Source organism: Sylvia atricapilla, chromosome 2 (assembly GCF_009819655.1).
Source record: "Sylvia atricapilla isolate bSylAtr1 chromosome 2, bSylAtr1.pri, whole genome shotgun sequence".
Taxonomy (NCBI): Eukaryota; Metazoa; Chordata; class Aves; order Passeriformes; family Sylviidae; genus Sylvia; species Sylvia atricapilla.
In genome coordinates, this window is record NC_089141.1 from 99997740 (window position 1) to 100024773 (window position 27034).

Here is a 27034-nt window from a genome sequence, read left to right on the forward strand (position 1 = left end):
TTTTTAATACAACATACATTCCTGAGAAATAACATTGATCCTAAATTAGTGTACTTCAAACAGATGGCTCTGTTGTATACATTCAAAATAAAGCACTGCAAAGATATTTGCATCCAAGACAAAACTCCTATACTTGTTCATTAAAACAACTTTCCTTACTTAACCAGATAGATTGGCCTCCATTAACAGAAAAAAAGCGAATTCTATTTTTTCTGCTGTTATCATTATTACCAAAGGAGAAGGGGATTTTTTTTCCGCTTTCTCTGTGGTGCAAACATTTGACTGTAAAAGTTTGATGCTTTATTAATTTTATCACCATCAACAAATAAGCCACTAGATTTTGCAGATGATAAGCTGGTGGCAATATTCAAATTACTAGAAAAAAAAATTCAGACAGCAGTTTAGAATCAAATAAATTTGATGGCTGGACTTGATTATCTTAGAGCCCTTTTCCAACCTTACCAATTCTATGATGCTAAATTTGCCTTCCCTTTTGTTGGCAGTGAAATAGTTACAAACCTTGTAAGTATTTTTATATTTTTTAAAAATTTTTAAAACAATCCTTAAAAAATAAAATGCTCATAAGTAACTAATAAACAATAATCAAATGTCACTATAACAATAAATTGTCAAAATTATTTACTACATAGAGAGCAACTTACAAAAACCCAACAGAAAATCTCAAAGTGCCCCAAAGGATTAACATGCAGCTCCTTTTTCCTTACAGAGCACCCATTTATGTGTCCCCTAGTCTTAAGATCTCTGCATGCCACCAAAATGCACAGAACAGATTAGCAGTGTCGAGGATATAAGATTAATCAAAACCACCAGGGCTTCCAGCCCCCCAAGGGCATCAGATAACACAGCTGCCATGTTTCTGCAGGTCATGTTCACACAGTCAAATTATCCTTGTCATGAAGGCTCCAAGCCAGTTTTTCTTCCACTTGCGCTAACTCAGGGCAAATCCATTGTAATGGGGCTCTGAGATTCTACATGGATAATTTAAAAATAAAATTCAATCTATTCCTGGGCCTACTGGGCCTGTCCTGAGGTCAAACACAGTGACTGTATTTAGTTTGCTGCAATCTACTAAAAGGCATGAAAATTTCTTTCTAAGCAAACATGGTCCCCAAGACTGTGTTTCTTACATTTTTGTGGCAACCTACTGTTCTGAAACTCTTCTATATGCAGCCATCTAGAAAAGCACTGCAGAATTAGTCCTTCTACTAGACTGGACATTAATGTGAAGGTAAAGCAGACTGTTAATATAACACAAAATAATACCAAGTAAAAAGTGTATTAAAAAACATTTGGGAGCAGAATTCCTGAACTCACACACTTAAAATTTGAGTTGCACAAAAATGTATCAGTGGTGATAGATGAATCCTACCTGGTGTCATGGTGGAGTAATAATCAGTTGTTGTAAGGGCTTCTGTTAATAAAAAAAAAAAAAAAAAAGGTCAAAAGTTTTCACATTTTAACTTTAAAAAAACATGAAATACATGTCACAAAAATAAATTCTTATTTCTACTTCAGACTGTCTTTCCAGGAAAAGTGTAAACACCTGACAATTTATAAGAAAATGAAGTTACTTGCAGTGTGGGAAATGCAAAGGCAGAAACTGGAGTAAGATCCATCCAATTTTATGTTTGTATACCCACGTGGGCCAGAGACTCCTGGCTCCTTATTGTTCAGAGGAGAAAGTGGTGCTTCCTATTTATCCTATTCTACATGGGCACTTCAGCATAGGAGGAATCCTGTCCTAAAAATGTGGTTTTCAATCAACAATGAAGAACTGCAGGATGTCCAGCTCCTATACAGACAAGGAGGGATCTATACTGATATGAAATGAACCTACTCCTTGTTTCAAATAGGAAAATCAGGAAAGGAGAAGGGGTAACAAGTTCTTCTGATTGAGTCATTTCTAATCCTATTTGACAACTCCTTGCAAGAACATATGTAAGTGTCTTCAAGGAATGAGGTGTACATTTTAGTTCTGTAAAATAGTTTAAATAGTTTCAGAAAGCATAAGAAAACATTCTATATACAAAACCCCCTACATAGTTCCTAAAAAATATATCTGCCCTGTTTGGGTTTTGGAAAGCAATACAATATTTTGAATAAAAATGAAATGTTTACAGCTCAGTTAACTGCACCTCAGAGCCCTAATCATGCAGACTTAGAATACTAATTGCAGATAAATACAAATTTTAAAACCATGTAAGAAAATAACTTGGAATAAACATATCCTAGTTACTAAAAAAGACAACAAAAAAGCAGCAAACATGAATGCAACCAACATCTCCCTTGAAACCTCACTCTCTTCATGCAAATTCTCACCTGTACTTTGTGTAGTCTCCTCTGAAGACATATCTGAAATAGAAAAATTCATAACAGTAAAATTTATAAAAATAAAAAAAAAAGTCCAAAAGTTTAAAGCCAGCAAAATCTAGATAAGAGAAACATTAATAACATCTTGCCTGAAGAATTAATAGAATAGGTGATAAAAGCAACAACAGAGAATCCTAGGGGGAAAATATAAAAGAAGTAAAAATTATATAAATAAAGTATTTTACTTCTGTGAATTTTGGGAAAAAGTATCAAGCCTGCAAGATTTTACACAGAAACTGAATATTAATTTTCTAAATTTCATTTTAAGAACAGCTGCAAAGCTTGTTAGGAGTGATCACATTATTTCAATACTAATAATTGAAATAACTTTCACATTATTTCAAAAATCTGAGTATCTGGATACGACCAGCTGGGAATGAAATTTTCCTCAGATAAGTTCTTTTTTGCTGGTTTCATTCTTTCAGGAGATGTAGATGAATTTTTGCATATCCAACTACAATAACTGCTTAACCCCAAGGACCTTTTTCTGCATGGACTCAAATATTCATAATCACATATGACACACTAAGCTTGGCAAACTGTCTCTCAAAAAAGTTGGTTTTGTCAATAACCATATATTAAAAAAAATAGAGTAACAATGCAAAGTGTTTTTCAACTACATCAAACGGGGAAAAAATAAATTAAGACAATTTAAAGGGCTGTGCTCAGTAAGAATATTTTAGGTGTCAGCACAGGAAAACAAAGTGGTTAGAAAGGCACTTTGTTTCGCTGCAATATGACAATTTAGTGACTTTTTTTAAGTGTTCCAGAGCAGATTCACAGCAGAGGAAGAAATTTTGTGAGGCAACTAACAAATAGTCAAAATATGAGCAGAGTGAAAACTGAGTGCTGGTTTCATCTGTATTACTTGGCCTAGTATATCCTACACAAATATTGAATGCAATGCAGCTGTTAAAGATGAACCATTCCCAAAATGAGACTGTATCTGTAAAATAACAAGGTCATGTGTGTTTATATCTGTATTATTTCTTTTATCCAAGCACTCACTCTGTGTCAGCATATATTAAGCAAGAAAGCAAGTGGCCTTCACACAAGTCATTTCTGTGTGCCTCATTCTTAATTTTTTAAAAATACTTTCATAGATGATGCTTATCACCTCTGGTTCCAGAAGTTGTTAGAGCCTCATGTGTGTACGTAGTGTAATACAGTGCATGAACTGCCATCTGCTAGAGTAGGAGATGTAAAGGAGCTCTCACTACAGTTTTCCCCCTCTGGCATCTCTGAAAACTCTTCACTGTTCTGAACATAAAGCTCCTAATCAAGCAACTTGCACCTACTCCACCCAAAGCACCACTGCCACAAGCCATGAGTGATCCTATACGGTAAGCTATTTCATTACAATGTAGAATGAAACAACTAATTTGAAATGAAAATATTTTAAATTTGAAATGAAAATATTTTAAATTTGGAACTTTATTACATTACAATCTTTCTGCACTACCTCAGATAAAAGCAGATTTACCTAAGAGGAAATAACAAAAATTGGAAAAATCAGTAAAGTCCTGATTTTCTTACCAAAAATTGTTGTTGCAGCTGATTCTTCTGAATCTGTGAATTTTATTTCAGATTTAAAACAAAACAAACAAACAAAAAAAGACCATTATGAAGTTTCAGATATGTATTATCATCCTCAGCACGTTTTTCTTGTATTATAAGAAGTTTACTGCATTCACCAGAAGAGGGCAACACATGCTCTTTCAGAACAACACATCCAGGTTGTCAAAAAAGGCAGATGTAATAATCTCTGCTTGAAAAAAGGTCACTATTTTTATGCACTCAAATAGAAGTCGATGCAAGACAAATTTTTTTCGAGAAGTATTGGACAGTTTGAATTGTATAATGTTAAAGACCCAAGATATGTGTCACACTAGCCTGAAAGCTACAAGCTTATCCTGAGTGTTTTGTAAATTCTGGGAATGGGAATCAAGCATAAACAACAAGACGGCTCTAGCTGGGTATGAAGAACTCTTCTCAGACTTTTTATAGTAACAGTGAGACTTGCCACTTAAAATTTATCCCATTCATATGTATTCTCTTTTCTATCCTGTAAAAAGTAGCGACAAATAAAAACCTAATTAATTTCAAGTCTGAACTTCTGATCTTAACAGGAACCAGCCAACTACTTATATAGCAAACACTATCTATTAGATTTCTATATTGTTAAAGTCAGTATTTTGATCAAAAAGAAAATAGGAAATTTGATATCTTGTTCACATAGCAACTTTAAAGTTGACCCTTTCAGTCACTGGGTGGTTTTTGATACTGTCAGAGACAAGTCAAGTTATAGGTCACAGTTATCACAGAAATATAATCTAAAGAACCACTGGATGCAAACATGAAGCACTATTGAAAAAATATACTGAAAGTATTTCAACATCTCTCAAAGGTCAAAAGTCATCCTATGATGTTACTTACAATACACTAATTTTACTATAAAGCCTTTCCTACTGCTGCAGAAGACTTAAATCAGAGATACCAAAAGTCCCTGAAGAAAAACAGATTTTTTTATTAGAAGTAGTAAACAAGGATTTTCTGAAATGCTAAACGCTCATGAATTCCTTGCTTCAGAAAGGCTATTCTGCCTGCCTTACTGAAAGCTAGCAATAGCTTCTTTCCAAAGGATAGAGGTGAATACGATTTCTGTAATGAAGAGAGAATCAGAATCATCTCAGTGAATTTATTTTTACTTTCTCTAGAAAATTACTTAGCTAATAAGCTACAAGGATGATATGGAAAATTAATTTGCAAATGTTTGCATATGCTTAACTATCTCCAAGAATTAAAAAGTAAAAGCAGCAGCAATCTTACTACACATTTTCTAAAACAGAAAAACAATGGGGCAAAATCCCACACAAACCCAACATACCTGTTACTTTTCTGCTAGGCAGCGTAGCAGTAGTTTCAACTGCAAAATAAGAACATTTTTTAGGAGCAGAAGATTTTATATATATATTTGTACACATGCATACACATACACAAAACTTTTTTAAACAGAACCATTTTAGATGTGATACTCACCTCACTTCAAAATGGTTTGCAAAACTACTTTGCATCCATTGAGAAATGTGTGTCGAGACTTTTTGAAAGCTGGAAGTTGAACTCTTTCGAGTTCAGTTTTTTCCTCAGTTTATCTTTTTATACTTATGGAAGATACAAATTAGGCCATGAGTTTTGCCACTTCTCTTCCATTGTCAGTGTCTTCAGAAGCCTATTCAGAACGTTTGATTGAGTGAAGATGAAGAGGACTAAACTAGCAGCAACTAAAATGCAACATGTATATGAACATCATGATGTGCATGCACATCTTATCAATACTTGTATGTCCAAGAGCTGCACCACCAAAGAACATCTAAACAGTGAAGGATCAGACTGCCAGAAATGAAGCAGTTCAGGTGGACATGGGCTGGGATGAAAAGGTGAGCTATTTCCAGCTCAATGGGTCAATGAAACATGTCCCCAGGGACATCCAGGGAGAGATGGGCTCTTGATCAAGGGGTGGATCTGACAATAGAAGCCGTCACGCACGTGAATGTGAAACGTGACATCATCAAGTGAGCCAGGTGACTAATGCCTCCCTGGAATAAAGATGGTGGTGGGGCTATCAATGAGGCGGCCCAGCAGGTCGATTAAATCACACCACTGCAGCGAACCTGGCATCAAGGCAAGTGCTATGTGCTTCCTGTGGTGGAGGAAAAGTAACAGACAGCTCAAAATGTTCCCCGCAGCCTGTCACCATTCAAAAGACCATCGTGGGCCTTGAAAAACAAGTAGGAACACAGCATCACCTATACTTAAAGCACTGTTAACCTATTTCAGTACCTTTGATAGATGAGACCCTGTCTGGGCAAGGAGGAAGAAAAATTCTTCTCAAAGTCAGCGAACCTGGTGGGACACTAAGCATAGTCATGATTCAAGCCCAAGGGTAGCAGCAGAAGAGAGATTCTCTCCAAATGGCTGAAGTAGGTGGGACAGTTTCTCCACAGGTAATGCCTTGGTATCTGGCCAGTCCATCACTGCCACGTCACACTGGTGGGTACTAAACTGGGCCAGACAGCCCATGTGCAATGGACATCACCAGATCCTTGGAGACCTCACTGTTGTCCAGGTTGCTGTAGATTACCTCCACCATTGCCAATACCCTCAGATACTGACACCTTCCTTCTTCCATCACTGGTGGTCCACTTGCACTTGTAGTCTACATCATCATCCTCAGACTCTGAATCCAGTCATGCAAGCTCAAATCTCTGTGGGACCTCCAGTAACCAATCACTTGGAGATAACACACAGCAAAGTGCTCTGAGGAAACAAATTCCTAGGTGGCAAGATATGCAGGAGAGTTTGGGCAAGTGCCTAGAGCAGTATTCACCTCTGATGGTATGGGAGTTTACACCCAAACAGCCAAGGAATCCTGGTGAGAAGGCAGACCTTCCAGAAAGGATCTCTTGCTTATGCCACAGACAGAGACTTCTGGTACTGTGTTGGGTCCTGGCATACACCTACCAGGCCTGTGTCCCACACCCTGGAAGGGGCAATAGGATCTCTGGATCTAAGGAAAAACAAATGCATGCTGCAGCTGAGTAAGAGACTCAAGAGGGAGCTATGCAAGTGGAGGCTGACACAGTTAGGGAAGGAGGAAGAAGATCCTCTGGAGATGATGTAAGAAGGCAACTCAGAAGGGGCAGCCTGTTTTGCAGCAGGACAGCCACAAGAACAGGAGAGGGAAATGACAGAAATCATAAATGAGACAGAAATTAACCAGTCCCTATTCCTGAGCAAGGTATGAGATGCACAAAGACGACAGCTGCCAGCCAGGTAAGCAGACTGCTGCCTGGCTACCCCAGTGCTGGGATACTGAGACCAATGATCTGAAGGCAGAGACAACATGAGAGCTTGACAAGATGAAAATGTCAGTTCATTTTTGTGGAATGTCATACACTGCAAGAAGCTAAAAGAAGCAACTCTGAAATACAGCAGGATGAATACACAGAAATCAGATTAATTGCACTACAATTTTTAAGGAGATTTCCATGAAACTGTTAGTTTTAGTTAATTTACAATCTCGGTATAAATTTTCTTATGTAGAAGAAAGAGAGAGAGAACCAATATTCTAGTAAAATAATACTTAAAAAATAATACATATCCATTAAGTTAAAGCATAAGTAAAAATCCACACTTTTATACATATCAGCCTACTGATTTTAAACTCCCTCAGTAAAGATAAAGTTACATCAAACATCTCTTTTGAGACAACCAGGATTCTGCTATAGAAAAATATATTTGCAACTAGAACTGTATGAAGATCATGAAAATCTGGATATAGCCCTAATTTTTATAGTAATTTTTCCAGAAAATTAGAACTTCTCACTATATGTTAAGTCCAGATAAAATATATATTTACATACTCCGGTAAGGTATGTGTTCTGGAGCTCTTATGTACAAGTGCTGTTACTTTAACATTGTAAAGTGATTAGGAATTGCCGATGCTATAAAATTATTTTCTAACCATGTAGTGTAGGCTGGGGAAGACCCTTAATACAATAACAAGACAATACTAACTTTAATATGCAGAACTGAAGCAGTAGTCAGATAAAACTATTCCGTAATTGCTTAAACAGTACATAATTTTTAAGGCAGAATAGGGTTAATAAAGATAATTGACTAAACTTCTGGTTAGAGAAGGAAGTATCCTTCCACACGTGGGCAATGTGACTTCCCACCACAGAAAGTAAATTTTATCTCCAAAAGTTTACCTGTTACTAATCCTGTCTTAATCAGTGCAAAAGCCCTTATCTTCAAAAAAAGCTCTGGAAAAAATTAAATTCTCAAAAGGAACCCACCTGAATATTCAGCATCACAGAGCAAACACCACCACACTGCTTCTTTTGCCCATTTAAAAAATAAAATCTGTACAGGGTATCGTATCTAACTTTAGGATCTTTCTCACAAACTCTTGTGAATTCAGTGGGGACAGTCTTGCTGTACACAAGCTGCCTTTTGCATCCTCCCTATCTCCTGAAGCACATAGTGAATTTTTGAGAATACAAGTAGTACCCTGAGGTAGGTACAAAAATTGTTTATTAACATACTTCGTTTTGTAGGTTAGTAAAAAGACAGTGAACCGTAAAAATGCCAAACACTTTTAATAGCACACCTAGCAGTACAGGGAGTAAACCAAGCTAAACATGAGCCATGATTATGGAGCTGACAAATGCAGCAACTGATGATGGCATGCATAATCTGAGAGGTGGTTTTTTTATGGACAACAGTCTAACCATGACTTCTCTTACAGCACAATAGTCATATATCTACAGTTCCTAGAAATTAGCCATGAATGAGACTTGTCATTTATCAAGTTCCAACTTTAAGTTAATTAACCAAGTCTTTAATCAGAATCACCTTTGCATACAGAAAGAAGGAATGAGGAGAAATATATAATTTATTTGTTAACCCTCCTCCTTTGTTGTGTTTAAGAACAAGAAAAGAAAGTGGATAGATTTATTCAGAGAAGGATTAGAGTTCAATCTAAAATATCCCTAAAGTTGGCATGTAAAAAGGAAAGTAAAGTAACTCAAGATGCATTAGTTACAACTAACAGAAAATTTATTGCCTTAGGTTGTTTATTATTGATAAGAGCATGAAAATCCTTATATATATATGAAACTTCCATTTATTTGCTTTATGGATTTTCATTTGCAACACTGTTAGTTCAGGATCACCAAATCAATACACCTAACCTAACCTAAAACATATCCTATGCCAAAACAAAGGGTTACACATTGTAGTAATACTTTGCTACATTTTCTCTAACAGAAAACACTCTTGGAGATTCAAACAGTAATTAAATAGGCAGTCTTATTTTTTGCTTTTGTTGCAAGGGAGATAGAATAGGCCCCCACATGATTTCTTTTCTGAGGAAAAAGGCAACTTGATTAAATGAGATAAACACTGGTTTCTGTTACTAACGGGCATCATTAGAAACAAAAGCAGCAAGTCCCTTACTGTCTTCATATTACTTTGTACTGTTCTGACACAAATGGCTGGCTAAGGCACGACCTGGCTGTAGGAAAACAGATAAGACATGAAGCAGGGGGCACAGTGGAGCTTTGGAATCAAGATATCTTAGCCTTGGTTGGATACAGGCCTTGGTGCAGAGAGAACGCAGATATGAAAAAGAACTAGGAAGAGAGTTGTATATGTAACGATCGAGGTCTTTAGAACCATGTAATTTTGTAAAAGCTGCCAAAATAATGCAAACAGTAAGTTGTTTGTAGTTTGCAGGAAAAATCTTGTGATTGTTTAGGGCTGTGGCCTATTTTGAGCTTGAACAAGTATTAACACTGTACTGTGAGAATAGCTGACTTCAATTCCTTTTACCCTGACTTCAATAGTTTCAATAGCTTCAATTTAGACTTAGACTTCAATAAACTTTAACTTCAACTCGAACTCCAACCTATTTTCACTTAAGCTTTGACTTAAGGCTGTCTGCTTGGATTGCTTTAGCAGCCCCTCTTTAAAGTCCCGTCTCACAGTCGTGCGGCACTTGGGAATCCCATCTGTGTTCCACAGGTATAAAACCTGTTTAGCAGCTCTCACCGCAGCTCCATACCACAGCTGCAAAAATTGTGACAACCTTCATTCCCCAATGACTTTGTCTGACAATGGGAGCCACTGTAACTTCAGCAGCTCCAGACTGGCAGGAAACTAAACCTACTAATACTCCTTAAGGTTAGGTGTACAAGCTGATCTAGTTCTGAGAGAGACCAGTACCTGGACCTGTCTAAAAAAATAGCCTTGTGCTTACAGCATTCCTTAGCATAACAACTTTTAAAGCTCAGGTTACTGAATCTTTTAGGATGGGATGGTCTCCACACGTCCTGCTGAAGCTGTTGCACCAGACAAAGCAGAATTGAAAATTAATTCAGTGAAAGGGAAAGAAAGGCAGAAAGAGGCTTTGTAACACCGTGGTCAAGATGGGACAGATGGTTCTGCTGCCTGCAGCAAAAGCACTGTCAAAGTATGCCATTTGTTCAGTATCTCAGGCACAGGACAGAGAAAAAGCATGAAAAGCGCACAGTGTTCTATCTCTAAACGTGATAATGATAAAAAAATCCTTTTCGTCTCCCTACGTTCAATGTAACTTATAAGCAGTACACTCTTTCTTAAAATTTTTGGAAAGGCAACACCCTCTTTCTTAAAACTTTTGGAAAGGCAACACCCTGTCTGATTCACCTGTCTTCAGGCAACCTGATCTGTGAGAAGCAGTTCAGTTTTTCCAGGGTGGAGAAGTGAGAAGCAGCTGGAACCTGGCTGCCAATAACAATTTGGTGCAAGAACGACATTACTGCCAGAAGTTTCCTGTCCCCCTGTCTCAGGGGAACAGTGCTGCTGCTAATTCTATTTTACCTAATGCTTCATGATTAAGCCTTTGCAGAAAGCATCCCTTGAGCAAACCTGAGACTGGGCAAGCAACTATTGGGCTTTCTTTGGAGGAGAAAGAGTCTGAAATTTAGTGAACTCGAGTCTCCTCATGAACACTCGCCCTGCATAGCCTGTGCAATTGGTGAGGAGGGGCAGGAGACAGCACAGAGAGAAGGGCTGTGCCAGCTGGCCCCTGTCTCAGGAAACACCTGAGAGAAGGCAAGGGCGGCTGCTTTCTAGTCAGCTCCAGACACCAGACAGGCGCAGAATGCTAAGGAGCAGAAACAGCCCTGCCAATCTGTAGAAGTACAGAACAGCATTCCTGGCAGAGGAACATATATTTATGGACTTATATGTGTAGGGCCTAGAGGAGAGATTTATGGAATGAATTGACTAAAATTTTACTTATATTGAGAAACATGCCAAAAATGAAAACAGTTTGTATTAGCACAGGACTCTTCTTTCAAAGTACAGATAGTCTGTTCAGCTCTCACAAACAGATCAACAGCAAATGGAAGGATCCCAAGGGACATGGCTATGTAATTTGGCCTCCCAAAGTCACAGTACTTTGAGAGTCCACATGTCACCACAGAATGACATGAGACAACCACAACTGTATATTGCCGCTAAGATCAGTTTTGACTTACACATAAAAAAAATACAAAGACATTTATAAAAATGAGATTTTCTAAATCAGAAATTACAGCACACTCATAGTGCCAAAAGTTTTTTCACCAAAAATTCAACTGATTCAGTCAGTGGAATTGATTTGCATTAAGAATTCCCACCAGGAAAGCCAAAACCAATCTTTTAATTCCAAACAGATATCCAGTATCACTTTCTGGTTTATGTAATTACAAGCATTCAAGACTTAAAAAGTCTATTCCACATTGCAATTTTTAAGTCTATGCAGATCTTCTTCTAAAAATTTTTACAGGCAACAGTTACCTGTTTGTTACAGCAGTTAGCAGAGCTGCGTAGCAACCACTGCATTCCATTTGCATTCAGTGAAATGAAGATTCCCAGCAGTGATGCACTTTACAAGACTTGCTCATGAACAAAACTGAGTAGATCAAACACCAAAATTTCAAAATGGTTCTGTTCTACAACTAAAATATTTGCAGAAACAGGGACTGAAAATATGACATTGACTCTCATATTCAAATTAAATCCATATTTTCCATGAAGAGATTGGGTCCCTTTAGCATTTGACAAACCTTTCAGCTGAATAAATGTTCTGCCAAAACGAACCATTCTGTCACACAAAGCATTAAAAACAATAACACATAAAAATCCTCCACAAGTTAACAGTTGTTAGTTAGTTGCACACTGGAAACATTAGCCTACCTTGACTTTCTGCATAAGGTAGATTTTAAAGCATATGGTACATAAGTTTATAGGATAAAACTCAAATGCAATCTTAGTTTTATGTTTTGGTGTCCCTTGTCTCTGCTCTGACTCCTTGTGGTGGCACCATGGAAGAAAGGATGAATTATCACTGGCCACTAGACAGAAACAAATGTCAGAACTTGTTCACATCAGGCTCAGTCACTTGGGCCAGTTCATTTCAGTATCCTTAACAGAAAATCCAGTCTCAGTATTTTTTAACTCAGCTTTGATGTTTCACTGCTTGTAAGAAATTAGGTCATAAATACAGTTTTTATCTGTTTGTGGAAAGCTGTACATTAGATACTGAGGTGAATCAAATCACCACTTCACTGGAAGGCTGATTTCCAAAAAGCCACTTTGTTTGGTATCACAGGAGAGGGAGGGAACAAGACAAAGAAAGGGAAGGTCAAACAGGTATTAAACACTGTTAATAGGTACTAAGTAAAGTGGCACATGACTCATCAAGAAGGCACTCCAGAGTTAGGTATTTTTTCCCATCACATTTCCTTCAAGAGCTTCTAGAGGTTTCTTTAGTATTCTGTTCTTATAGTTTTAGAAAAAAAAATGGCATTGGGACAAATAATTTACTTTTTCATCTCCTGCTTTCATGATCCATTCAGTCAACACAGTAATACATCCCAAGGTTCGGTACCAACAGACTGGGATGCAGACTGGATGAGTGACAGCTGCATTTCCATTTCCTCCCTGAGGATGTAGAGCCTTGAGACTCCTCCACCCTCCCTCCCAGGAAAGGTGATCCTGCCATCAGAGTGGCACACAGTTGGGAAATCTTTAAATGGGGATTACATGGGCCTAATACCTACCTTCTACTGTCGACATCTGCAAACTAGAATAAAACCCCAAACTGAAGTTTTTCTTTTCCTTGAGAACGCAGAGGCAAAATAGTCACACTGGGCAGAGCACTTCCCGTTTCTCCCATCAGCATTAAACTGCTCTGCACCCAGAAGTGTGGAAACCCCCTCCAGCAACACCTGTAGCAGGCTCAGCACTATTGAAAGTCAAAAGAGTATGTGAAAAAGAGAAGGTGGACAGGACAGTTTAGAGAAATCAAAAATGCCACAATATAATCACTGAATTTTAATTAGGATAAGAAGCAACCAAAAGCAACAGGCTAGAAGTCACAGCAGTAGTATCACAAATGAGACAGGAGTGCTTTCTCGTCAGTGACACTATTTACAGTTATGCCCCAAATCATCTATTTATTCATTGAAATCTGTTAAAGATATCCCAGCATATCTGAGCTCCTTACATACATGCACAGCGTAACAATTTGGATATTTGTATTTGGATTAAGAAAGTTACTGTTTAATGTATAACTAAAATGACTAATGTTTAAACAGTGCATTTCACTGTGAAGTTATTATTGAAGTCAACTTAAAAAGATCACATGTAAAAATGACATCTGAAGAGCTTGTACTTAAAGGTGAATAAAGTTTCTTTTCAAGGATTTAGTGCTTTAAACTCATTTATCTTCTTCTGTACTTGTTCTCTTAAATCATCCCAAACTTTAGATTACTTAGTAGACTTTTTTCTTGGATTATACAGAGATAAGAGTGATATCGTTCATACTGTCCACATTAAAGTACGTAGCCACAGAGGAATCATTCATCAAGGAGCAAGATAAAGAAATTTTCCAAGGTCAGAATATGGAATTGTAAGCACATCTTTCTTCACTTACGTATTTTTAAATACCAGAAGTTGATCTGTAAAGTGAGAGACATTCCACCTGCACTCTTCTCTCTGTACCATAGCTCTTGTGCTACTTTTCTTAGCAAGAGGAGAATTATCAAAGAAACATGAAAAATGTATGTGGCAGGCCAGCGATGCACCAAGTGCATGGGCTCCTTCCCTCTCTGGCCCTGCCTGCAGTACTTACACCTGCTCAGCATGCACTGGCCACACCAAGCAGGAGGAACAGAAGACTGTCACTGGAAGGAGCAACTTTCATCTTTAACTCAGATCTAAAAGTTCACTACTGAGGATTATTAGTTCAAGAAACGTGATCAGCCTTATCATAAAGTGTTTAGCAGTCGTATATGTCCTTTCTTGCAAATGCATAAAATATGTGGCTACTGCAAAGGTAATCCCAGCCACTTCTGGGGAGTGAGCTACTCAGTTAAAGTTGAGCATACCTTTAAATGCTATGCATGTGTGTCAATCTTACCACAATCAGGATTTTGATTCTTATTAGATCTCAAGTGGTTAAGGAAAAAAAAATTGGCAATTCAAAAATTTTTCTCAGAAATAAATTATAAAACCTAAAGTAAAAGAATCAGAAGAGTCAACAAAAAGAAAGGCAGGAAAAGAGATGCTAAGTAAATCTAGACTTATTAACACATTGGATCACTGCCAATGAGACACCAATTAGACAACAGCTTATACTGTACAAAGACTTTGAGTGGCTAAGCAAAGAAGAAATCATAGAAATGATAGCCTTTGAGGAAACATTTTACAAATAATTATTTTATGTAGGCACAAAATGTCAATCAGGTTAGAAAAAAAATTCTGAAACTTGTCCTCTGGCATAATTATGATTGCAATAACCACTTCCTTTTCACCTTTTGTGCCTGCAGAGAACTTTCCTAAACTTTAGTCCTTTGCGAGTGACGTTCATTGCAGATGTAAAATTAGATCCTTCTGCAGACTTACTACTCAAAGTCCTCCTGCTTTAACAAAAAAACAGGGAAGCTTCCAAATCAGGTAATTTTTACACAGGTGCTCAGAGGAACTTACAGAAAGAAATGAGATTGTAAGAGTGGCAGCAACATCAAATTAAAATCACCTGACACAGACTATTTCTACTGTAAAAGCTTTGTTATCTATTGGACTGGTATTTGCTAAACATATGCTTTTCACAGGATGACTTGGGGGTAAAAAGCTAAAATGCATCTATTACTGAAGGGGAGCAAATAAACTGTAAAAAAAATCCAGCAAGCTTCTCTTTGAAATGCTCTTAATGTTCCAAGTTATCTAGAAAAAATAACTTATATTTGGCAGCAGAGATGGTCTCTGCACTGAAACAAACCCCCATCAGCATAGTTATTCCATCTGGCTAAGCAGCAAAACTTTGGAAACAATGCATCTTACACACTCACTAGAGAGCTCTTGCAGGTAGACAAAGGATTCCACGAGGTGTTAAACCATGAATTCTAAAATATATAATCAGTTGGGGCTAGAGATGGGGATTGCCTGATCCATCTGCCCTGCGATGCCCAAGGATGCTCAATATTCAGGGCAGAAATTGCTGGAACAGAAAACAAGGAGGTTGTCCTTTCTGTGCATCAGTAAAAACAGCAAGATGCTCCACTCTGACTGAGGTTTTTCCCACTACCTAGGCATACCTCTCTCGCACTCCCTTTGTACCAAAAGTACGTCTGGTAGCCAGAATATTCCTCCTTTCAGCCTTAGGACTGTGTTCCTTCAAGCACAGCCAGACATGAGCAAACAAAGACATCCTTTCTTCAGCTCCTCTCCCATGTCACACATCCCAACAAAGAAGATGTGCTCCCAACCACATCATGAAGGCCAGCAAAGGCATTTCATTCATTACAAACCAGTGCCAGCAGCATTCTCCACAAATCATGGTTTGTTCGACAGATTTCTTTCTCTCGCAGAAAAAGAAATCTGGTCACCTTATTTTACTGCCTTTTACCAAGACACTTTTTTAATCTAGTCCAGTCAGACAGTAGTTGTAAGATCACATAGATAAAAGATATTTTTGAATCTGCATTAAATAGATAGGTACATTATTTAAGGATAAAGGTGATGAATATTAAGACTGTTTCACAGTTAATCTCAATCACTGATGCTGTATAAAAATTTTAGGAAACAATAATTGAACCAGTCACACTGAAATCTCTTAGGGATAATATAATTTCTACAATTGATAAATTGTATTCCATCAAAAGCTTGATTAAAGTTTGTCTTTTTTGTCAACAGATGTGAAAGCAACACTAAAAATAGGGTTATTCTCTTGCTTGAACTCAATTTCTCTGAAAATAAAATCTTGGTTTGGGTTTGGCTTGATTCAAAGGTTTCTATGGATCTTTTTCAGGGAAGAGGGGAATTTTGATAAATGTGCAAGAAACCATTTGGTGATTTTAATAAAGGAGACATTACTGATACTCATAAAGAAGAAATTGGGTCCTCCTATAATTTTTGCAGATATACACCCAGCTGAATATGGTGTCTTGTGCCAGTGAAGCAGTGAGAAGTTGCACTTATTGAAATTCTGGCCCAGCAAATATGAGGAATGAAAACCAGTAATGCCTCCTCTGTATTTATTCCCTGAACAGGAGAGGTGTAAATAAATTATTTTAAGGAAATTTAAGGACACTGATATATGCTTCAGTACTCCAAGGAGTGTTAGTTGCATGCATCCTGTTCTCATATTAGAAAAATGGTTGATAGAAAAGTTGAAGCAAGTTTAAAGTCTTTAAAGGACTGATGCTATACCTTTTTATTTGGATAAAAACCGGGGAAAGCTGCAGGTCCTCACATGAGCTCATCAAGAATTTAACTAGAAATTATTAATAGACTAAGACTTTGTAAAATTTGAAAAGAAATGCTAGACACACTCAGATTGAATTTTGACTGAATTACTATTCCGAAAGCAATGCAGTGCTACTTACCACATTGTAAGGAGTTATCCTCTTCTATTGTTGTGTTGTAGGTCCAATCCTCCTTCCTCCAGCGTATAACACCAGTATCCTGGCAGTCCTTAGACTGTGTTATGTTTGCCTTGTCCCACATTCTGAACAGGTACAGCTCCCCAATCATACCCTGGCGAGGTGACGCACCTGGACCTCGGAGCTTTGAACAGCCAAGTAAAAACTGGCCTTTTCCAGGCAAATTAACTTTCCCATTTAGTTTCTCGTGAGATTTTTCTGCTCCATTTATGAATACCTTCATCTCCTCATTGTCACTTTTCCACTGGATACATATTTGGTTCCAAATGTTTTCATGAAGTCTTATTGAAAAATTAAATTGTTTTCCAAACAACCATATCTTCAATTTACCATGATCTCCTGTAAGTCCAAGATCATACTTATTTGCAGAGAGATTGGTGTGAAGAGTTTTTTCAGCATATACATATGCTGTCCATGGGCTATTTGAGGAATTCAGCTTGAGGTGCACACAGACAAGGAATTCTCTCAAGGGACGCAGAGAAATTCTTGAAGACATACTCCAAGGATCTTCACATGGAGTCCTAAAGACGGCTTTGTATCGCCCTAGGAAATCCTCCTGATCTAAATAAAGAAAAGGTGATTTGTAAAATGATTTAGTCTTTAAAAGGTCTTTCATATAGAAGTTATTCTTCCATATAGTACTGTTTCTAGGCATTTTCCTAGGAGATTTCAAAACAACACATTAAGAAACAATTGTGCAACCTACTTCTTTGGATTTATTTTTGTGGTGAGGAAGTGACAAATTTGGAGGCAGTCAATAAATCCTAGCTGCTCATGAAGCTTTGAAGTGAAACTTATGCATAAGATCAAGGATGACCATGTAGAATCACAAAATCATTCAGGCTGGAAAAGACCTCCAAGACTGAGTCCAACTGTCAACCTAGCACTGCCAAATCCACCACTAAACCATGTCCCCAAGTGCCACATCTGCACATATTTTGAGCACCTTCAGGGATGGACTCAGCCACTTCCTCCACAGCTTGGTTCAATGCTTAGCAACCCTTTCCACAAAGAAACATTTCCTAGTATCCAATCTAAACCTCTCCTGGTGCAACTTGAGGCCATTTCCTCTTGTTCTGTCCCTGGTTACTTGAGAGAAGAGGCTGAGCCCCATTCTGCTACAGCCTCCCTTAAGGAAGAGAGCAATGGGGTCTCCCATGAGCCTTCCTTCCTCCTGGCTAAACAACCCCAGGTCTCTCAGCTGCTTCTCAGAGGGCTTGTACTCCAGACCCTTCGCCAGCTCTGCTGCCCTTCTCTGGACTCGATCCAGCACCTCAACATCTTTCTTGAAATGAGAAGCCCAAAAGAGAACATCTCGATTTGAGATGTGGCCTCCCCAGTGCTGAGCAATCACTGCCCTGGTCCTGCTGGCCACACTATTGCTGACACAGGCCAGGATGCCACGGGCCTTCTTGGCCACCTGAGCACACCCTGGTTCATGTTCAGCAGCTGTCAATCAACACCTCCAGATCCTTTTCTGCCATGCAGCTTTCCAGCCACTCTTCCCCAAGCCTATAGTGCTGAATGTGACCCAAGTTGTGGGACATGGCACTTGGTGTTGCAGAACCTCATACAACTGAGGGTTCATTCTGCTCCTCACCCCTGTCTTCCAGCTCAGGGGGCTGGGTACTCTGAGACTAAGGCAAAGAAAGTATGAAGTACACCAGCCTTTTCCTCACCCTTGGTCGCTGCATTTCACACTTAATCCAATAAAGGCTGGAAATTCTCCTTAGCCACTTTGTTGCTAAGGTATTTATAGAAACATTTTTTACTTTTATGGCAGTAGCCAGATTAAATTTTAGTTGGGTTTTGGCCCTTCTGATTTTCTCCCTGCCTAAACTTAAGGCATCCTTGTAGTCCTCCTGAGTCTCCTGCCCCTTCTTCCAAAGGTCATAAACTCTTTTTTCCTGAGTTCAGCCAAAGATCTCTCTTCAGCCAGGCTGGTCATCTTCCCCACTGGCTCATTTTTCAGCAGGGGATGACCTGCTCCTGCCCCTCTAAGAATTCCTTCTTGAAGAAGAATGTCCAGCCTTCCTGAACTCCTTTGCCCTTGAGGGCTGCTTCTCAAGGGACGCCATCAATCAGTGCCCTAAACATGGCAAATGTTTCCTTCCAGAAGTCCAAGGTAGCAGCTCTGCTGACTCCCCTCCTTAAACCTCCGAAAAATCGAAAGCTAATCGTTTTGTGACTGCTGAGGCTTCCAACCATCACAGCATCCACCAACCCTCTCTGTTCCTAAACAACAGGTCCAGCAGGCACCTTCCCTATAAAACAAGTAGTTCCTGAGAATGCCCCAAACACTGAAACTTGATCGTAACTGTTCGGCTCTTGTAGGTGCCTCGTTTCCTCTGTCGTCCCAGTACAGAAAAGGACAGGCATTTGTGGTTATAGATATAAACTCTTGGGAGATGACTCTTATTTTGTGGAATTATGCACACTTCAATCACATAATCATTACCATGGTTGCTTGCTTTATGGTGCACACAGCAGCAACAAAGTAAGAAAAATTTCCTTAGGAACACGAAATAGAACAACAGAAAAATGAAACAGCCTGTCAGATGTTCAGCCAGTGCAAGAGAACACATTACTGACACCTTTTAGGAGGCAATTATTTATCAATATATGCAGAGCTTTTATGCAGGCTCCAGAGCATGTATGGGATTAATCATGTTTGGTCAAGGTTGGAAAGCAGAAAAAGATCACTCAACATAGGAAAAAACCTTTTCCATTAGCTCCTCTGTAAGAAGACAAACTTCCAGGCAACTTGGATCACAGTTTTTTTTCCAGAGTAGGTTATGCTCATAGTCCCAGTTAGCTGTCAAGATCACAGCCAGTTCTTCTGTAACGTTCTCATGCAACCAGAGCACTAGCTTTCATCAGGCTAGTTCTGACAAATTTTCTGTCTCTTGACCTCCAGGCTCTCAAATTTTTTGTTGATATTTTTCAATAGCAACAAGAGAAAACAAGGAGAATGTTCCTAACTTCCAAGCACAACATGATAGGAACGAGCCACCAGAAATGTTTGAAACAGGAAATATATCCATCCAGTTTCATGGAAAGTCATTGATACCTATTCTTGTTGCATCCTATGAATTCGAGACTCTCTCTGTGATGCTAAGTAGCAGAAGCTTGCAGGCATTTTTCACAGCCTAGAATCACTACTGAAGTTCAGCATATGTGACAGAAGTGCTATGCAAGGCCATAGACCAAACAAAAACTCTGGGTACAGGCTAAAATTAGGTGAAAATCCTGACTAGCAGACAGTGGATTTTGAATGGTGAGTTAATACTTAGATTGGTTCTAAATTACAAAGGAGAAGAAAGAATTACTTGACCCAACAGCAAGCCTCCCCTGCCTAACCCTACAGCATAAATTCTCTCATTCAGTTTGGCCACTTGTCAGAGTCTGAAAGCAAAATCTGGGATACTCAGCTAAGAACACGTCAGCATGGAAAACTAATTTTTAAAATTACTTAAAAGATGGATGAAGAACACTGGATGGGAGGGGAAAGTGTCATAGACTATGAGATTTTTCAAAATGGTAGGCTCATACCTACCTTTTAAAGTAAAATTAAAACAGATCTCTACCTTATAGCATGGACAGATCACAAGGAAACTGATTTTACAAGGGAAATAGCCAGCCAATTACATGCCAACACTGGTGACACAGTATTTCCAAACAAAAAAAATGGCTCAAATTTTTCATTAAGTAGAATTTTTACTGAATGTTTTGAAAGACTTGATGCAGCAGCTGTTCCTCGGACAGTGTATGTCAGAAGTATACTTGTGTGATTCATATAGCCTCCAAAATTCCTGTAAGCCATCTTGAGCATGCAGAGATGGCCAATAGACTGGTAAAGGAAATTTCCTGACACAGCTTCAAAACTAGAAGTCACTGTTAACTATCCAAATTGACAGACTGGAATTCCATTCCTGAGCAAAAATACTTATCAAAACTTAAGTATCATCAGCAGACTTGGTTTTGGAAATGGACAAATTCTGAGAAAGGCTTGGTTTCATGTTAAGCATTAAATCAGTGTTGCTATGCCAATAGTGGATTAAAGGGCTGCTAAATTCTATTACATTCTTTAGGAGAGTTATCACTTCAAGGGAGCCAGGGTGGAGACAAACTTGTAGATGAAAACAGTTGTAAGGCAGGTTGCTAACAGAAATTATGCAAAATGACATTAATCTGTTGATGATTCTCCTGGTCTGCTTTATATAATCCAAAAAGACTGCTGTTGATCAATATGCAAGGACTTAAGAATAAACTTAAACTAAGAAAAGTTTTTCCATAGAAAGGTCTACCCTTCTGGAAACTGGAAAGCTGGCCCACTTTGCTCTAAATATGAAAAAAAAAAGTGCCAAAAAGGGATGCCAAAATTAAGAGACTAGATACCAATATTATCTGAATTGTTACAAGAAAGACTGAAAATTTTAATATGCTTTATCTACCCAAAGAATGCTGAAAAAGCAGAAAGGAAATTGTAATCATAGTCAGAAAATGCACTTTGCTGTTCCAAGTGAGTGCAGTACAGCATTACATTAGAAATTAGTTATGAGTATTATCTTGACTAAGTCTCCTTGACATGTGGGTGCATACACTGTAAGCAGGAGATGACATTACAGTAAAGCCTTTGGAAGATCTGTTAATCATCACTTATTTTCTCTAGCAATGGTGGCTGGGACCCACTCTTGACCATGGAACTGAGAAGCTGGAACTGCCTGTGCTCTAACAGAGGCATTCCTGTAGTCTCCTTGCATCCAGACAATACAACACATTCAGAAAAGCAGCCATGGACACACCTTTATCACCACAGTACAGAAAAGAGAGCATAGTGGAAAGAATGATTCAAACAGCTCCAAAGTAAGAAAAAATCAGGAAAAAATAAATAATGATAATAATTTTTAAAAAATCAAACACACACCCCCCCCATTTGGAGTGAAGGAAACTCCAATAGTAATATGGGCTGACTTTTCAATGTCTTTTGCTGTACTTGGGCACATAAGTCTTTTCAGAAATGCACATTTTTTCTTCTTACTATACTTATCTCTGAGATGCAAAATCTGGGGGGTTGTCCCTCACTAAAACTAAAAGCATGTATTTAATGAGCATGTTTTCTTAAGCTCTAAAAGAAATCCTGAAACATACGCACATACTTCCAAATGTTTAAAATAAACTTTCTGAGAATGACAACATAAACCAAAAAATGCATCTCTATTTTTCCTACGCATTTTTAGACAGTGGTAATTGGTACCTTTACAAGAGACAGCCAACTGTAGGTATTAAGAATTAGACCTACAGGAGCAGATTCTCCCAGTACATAAGCACCAGTGGTTATTTTCCTTCTATTACTAATAACCACTGGATCAGTACAGCTGAGCATTAACACAGTCAGGTATTCTCCTGAATAAAAACAGTCACAAGTTTATGTGTCTGCACAATCTGGCTCTTAACTAGTAACAACAGTTATTAACTTCCTTGCAAGTGTTTGCCACCTGTGACACATTTGGCTGGCCACAGTCCATTGAAATGACGTCAAAAGACTCTCGTATACTCACATATTCCATCTAGAGCTCATAACTGTTTTTTATAGAAGTCTAAAACTCTAAACCTTCTACATGTGGGTCACTTGATTCTCTTGAATATTTTGAAAATCTGAAGCTAAGAATTGTTTCCCCAAAATCAATTTCATCCCTCCTTTTCATTCATAGTTCTATTTGTTTAGCTGGGGATTATCAACATCACATTATTCAGCACCCTGAGCACCAAAATGAACACAGGAAGTTCTCTCTTCATATTTTTTGGAGAACACAAACATACTTTGGCACCTCAGATGAGGAAAGAACTGAGTAGAAGTGCTGCTGGCAGTACTAACTGCTGACAGCCTAAAACCAAAAAACCCCAATAAAATAAGGGGAAAATGTAAGCATACTCTTGTGTCAGTTTAGCTTTCCCTTGATGATTATTGACAGTTGTGATACAAAGATGAAAAATGAAATCCCTCTTTGCTTGCTTCCTCAGAACTTTAGATACAGTTGAATTTTTCCTGGAAAAACTCTTCTATGGCATCTGTCCATCTGCTGAGCAGCTCTGTCCTTTTTACTATTTAAAGTACAAGAGGTTAACACATCTCCATCTTAGTAGCAGCTTTATCACCTGAATCTCAGATTCTATCTCAATAGAAACATTTTGTAAAAGTTACTGTCTAATGTCGAAACTAGTCTAGTCTGTAACCTATGAAACCTCATTGGCTGTGCAATGTTGTTAAGCAGGCATGCTTAAATTAAAAAAACAAACCAGGCAGTAAATCTGAACTGCAAGAAATTTTGACCTAGAGTAAAATAACATGTCATGACACGGAAAGCAGCTTCTGAAACTAGTCATTAAGCACACAGCAAAAAAAGCTCCACATTTTTAATACACTAAGCACACTATTAACACAATAAATGCATATTACACACTATCAGCATAAGGAAGCTCTATGAATGACAAGCACTATTATCGTTATTAGCTGAGGTCCAGAGCAGTAACAAACCATCAGTTTATGGAACAGCCATGAAGAAACACGAGTTGATTTACCTCACTTTATTCTACTCTACCTCACACAGAAGTATCACCATGTCAGTTTATCCACAAGAACCTTATCAATTTATTTTTCATTTACTGTTACATAAAGGGCATAAACTGCCAAGTTCAAATACGTCATTTCTGTTAAATGTTTTGCACCTTACTACCTTTTCCTTGGGCATATTCGATCCATAACCAAGATCAATGCAGGAGATGTCCTACACACACACGCTCTAAATAGAGCAAAGCTCAAAGGATCTTGCGGTGTTTTTGTAAGAGCAGTGTAAATGATGTAACAACGTGTTCTGAAAATAGTAACCCCTCCAGCTCAAAAAAACCCCAGCAAATTTGTCTTGTTACTAAAAACTGTGTTTTGATTCTCTCCTCATCCACAGCCTAGAAGAAGTTACTACCAAAGACTTTTATGAAATCATAAAAAGCATCCAAAATGCTAAGCACCGACTGTTTCTTTTCTTGTTAATGACAGTTTTTCCTCTTGATTTCAAGAGGCAAAAACTTGCCTGTTTGAAAATATTCAGAAGTCCTATTCATCAAGACTAATGTTATTTATTTGGAATACCAACACTAGACAAATCAGGAAAAAATTCTCTTACCTTTGCTTGCTGTAGCCAAGAACAACTGAAGTAGAAGGACTGCTTGAACAATCCCGAATCTCAAGAAAATATCCTGTATTCTGCCAATACAGCAGTGCTGTTTTCCCCAGGCAACCATTCTAGAAGAAATAAGGAAATAAATCAACCACAATGACTAGAAAACGTGTAGGTGTGTGAACATACATAAGCATAATGAGCATAAATCTTCTCAACCCTGTTATAGTATTGGGTATATATTGCACAGAAATGCAATATGGATACTCTGTATATTGCCAAGACACTAAGAGAGAAAGATATTTGCTGAAAGAAAAAAAAAAAACAAACCCCAAACCAAAAAAAAACCCATCCAAGCTCTAATTCTCCAAAAAGACTACAAATACATCAGAGCATGGCCATGACTCCTTGCACAAACAAGTCTTTCAACATTTGAAAAACAAACAAACAAACAAACCCCTTCAAAAGATTTACACACAACAACAACAGAAAAGCCAACCTAAAGCTGACAGAGCAAGCATGGAGAGGCTGTCCAAAAGCTTTAATAATCTCAGTAAGTATGTAAGAAAGCATCTCTTCAGTCTATTACCCACACAGGCTCCCACGTGACACTTTAACAGCAATACTATGAACTAAGTCAGAAGCAAAATTTTGATTCCCAATCTTCATTTCATTATCAAAGCAAGAAGCTACTGGGTCAAAAAAAAAACAAAAAAAAAACAAAAAACGAGAGACAAATGCCACAAATCACTGTGGGCAGCAAGTTCATGAACAATATAATGAAAACCTGGTTTGTCCACCTTTCTTCCTAGTGATGGTTGTTTAATGTGAGCAACAGGACAAAATAAAATGTTTAGGAAAAAGAATTTGCCTCCTGCCGTAAGAGATACCATTCTTTTAAGATCTTTTCAAAAAAAAGGTGCATCTAAATATTTTGCCTGCTGAAAGAAACAGATGCTCTTTGCACACAATTATTCTTAAATAAAAAAGTTTAGATACATTGTGGCCAGTGATTTTGTAGCTGACTCTTGAAACATGCAAAACAGTAAACTTTACATATTGAATATTTTCCATATATCAGCTTTAGGGTAGTTCAGAGCATTCTGCCTGACACCAGAAGTTTAACTTGGCCATCACAAGTTGGGTGCATGTGCAAGTGCATTGGTTAGCACCCACACTGCTCACAAACTGCACTGTACTTCTGCTCCTGCTGTGCCAGGCTGCAGTAGCTTCTCTTCTTTTCAGGCATTGTTAAATGGTGAACTCTTCACAGAGTTTTAAATGTTTTTTAAGGTTAGGGCTATAATGTAATTTTTTGCAAGCATTCACACAAATATAAATATTTTTTTTAATTTACAATGATTACTATCGGCTGAACTCTGCAAGAGAAGTGCCACAGGAATAAACTAACAAACACTGAAGTTGACAAGTAATTGGAACTTTAGAAATTGATTAAACATACATGCAAATAAATTATACCCATATAACAACATAACATAGAAAGGATAAAGCAAAGGCTTTTAAAAAGTTAGTAGCACTGCAACAATACCACCAGTGTTTTCAAGAATTATGCAACATGCAATACTTCTAAGAAATAAAAAAAGGTGACAAAATAAATCATAAGCTGAAACAAAAGTCATATCTAATAAACAAAATCCTATGCATGAACAGATCAAAACCAAACAAAAACAAATTTAAAAAGGCAAGAAACATCAATGGTGGGCTAGCTTTCTAAAGATCTCCAGGAAACATGTTCAAACCTCAGCTCACTTCTGTGAACGCCTAAAAATTGTGTGTTAATGAAGTTGTTCCATCAGCAACCTAAGTAGCAGAATTAAATTAATTATCCAAAGTAATTATCCTAAGTAATTATCCTAATTACCTGAAAATTCAAATTGTGGTGCTTAAATATATCTGATAACTTCAAGGACTCTGCATTTACAATGTAATTTCCTAGGGTTAAAAGAAATGCTCATCCAAAAACTTTTCCTTTCCTTACTTACTTTACATTACTTTACTTTCTTACATTTCCCAGTCTAGTCTCAAATTTGGTCACTTCCCAGCAAAACCAAGCTGCAGATTATATCTTTATTATATCTATAATATCAATTCTTCCATTTTATGGGGAAATCTTTTGTACACTAAATCATCCATCCATAGTGATGCACTTAGACAAAACAAATAAAACAAAACAAACACAACTTCCAGCATCCCTTTTCTCTACTACCTAGACACCACGATTTGAAATGTGAATGGGATGGAGACCAAAAATACTCAGTGGCATCCACAGGTGTAGCCATCCATGCTGGCAAGTAATGAGGCAAGCTGCTTGCTTTGTGTCACATATGATGGTGATTCAGAACACTCCTACATTCCCTGCTTTTGGTTTTCTCCTTAAGCCTCAGTCCTGCAAACACACAGACACAAAACGAGCTGACTAGGACAGATGTTTACTCCTGAACCACCAAGCATGCCTTCTATTTTCTTTGGCAGAGCTCATTAGACAATGATGTTAGTGTCCCATCCCCCAGAAATAAAAATGCATTACAAAAGTCTAAATTTGAGCACAGGAGCCAAGAAATTCCTGGTACTGACTCCAGCCCTGTCTGAGCACTCTGTAGCCCTGAAGAGATTGAATGGACCTTCCTCTAACTCTGAGATTTCAGTAATATTTGTCCAGTGTTTAAATAAAAGGCTGTAATAAATACTTTCTGTACATTTAGGTTTTTATCTCATCTGGGGTTTTTTTGACATTGTTCTCACTTCCACAGATGGGCCTGGCAAGACAAGTAGAGAGAGTCAAAGCTTCTTGTTGACTGAACACAGTCAAATCAAGAACTCCAAAACTATTCAAAGCTATGAATGAAAATTAATGATCCCAAGAAAAGCAATAAAATCCAGAAAACAGGAAACTGAGTAAATGAATAA

General features: G+C 37.9%; 1 protein-coding gene across 1 annotated transcript in view; it reads right to left on the bottom strand.

The window, feature by feature from the left end:
- ADGRG2 (adhesion G protein-coupled receptor G2) overlaps positions 1-24950 on the bottom strand; it is a 46306-nt gene extending 21356 nt beyond the window's left edge. Inside the window, exons 1-6 of the mRNA XM_066313935.1 lie at positions 24113-24950; positions 16872-17489; positions 5279-5317; positions 3928-3960; positions 2341-2373; positions 1391-1432 (exon numbers count right to left, since the gene is read on the bottom strand). Of these exons, the coding sequence (XP_066170032.1) occupies positions 1391-1432; positions 2341-2373; positions 3928-3960; positions 5279-5317; positions 16872-17489; positions 24113-24230 (883 nt within the window). The 5' untranslated portion in view covers positions 24231-24950. The remainder of the gene's footprint in view (positions 1-1390; positions 1433-2340; positions 2374-3927; positions 3961-5278; positions 5318-16871; positions 17490-24112) is intronic.
- Positions 24951-27034: the final 2084 nt, after the last annotated feature.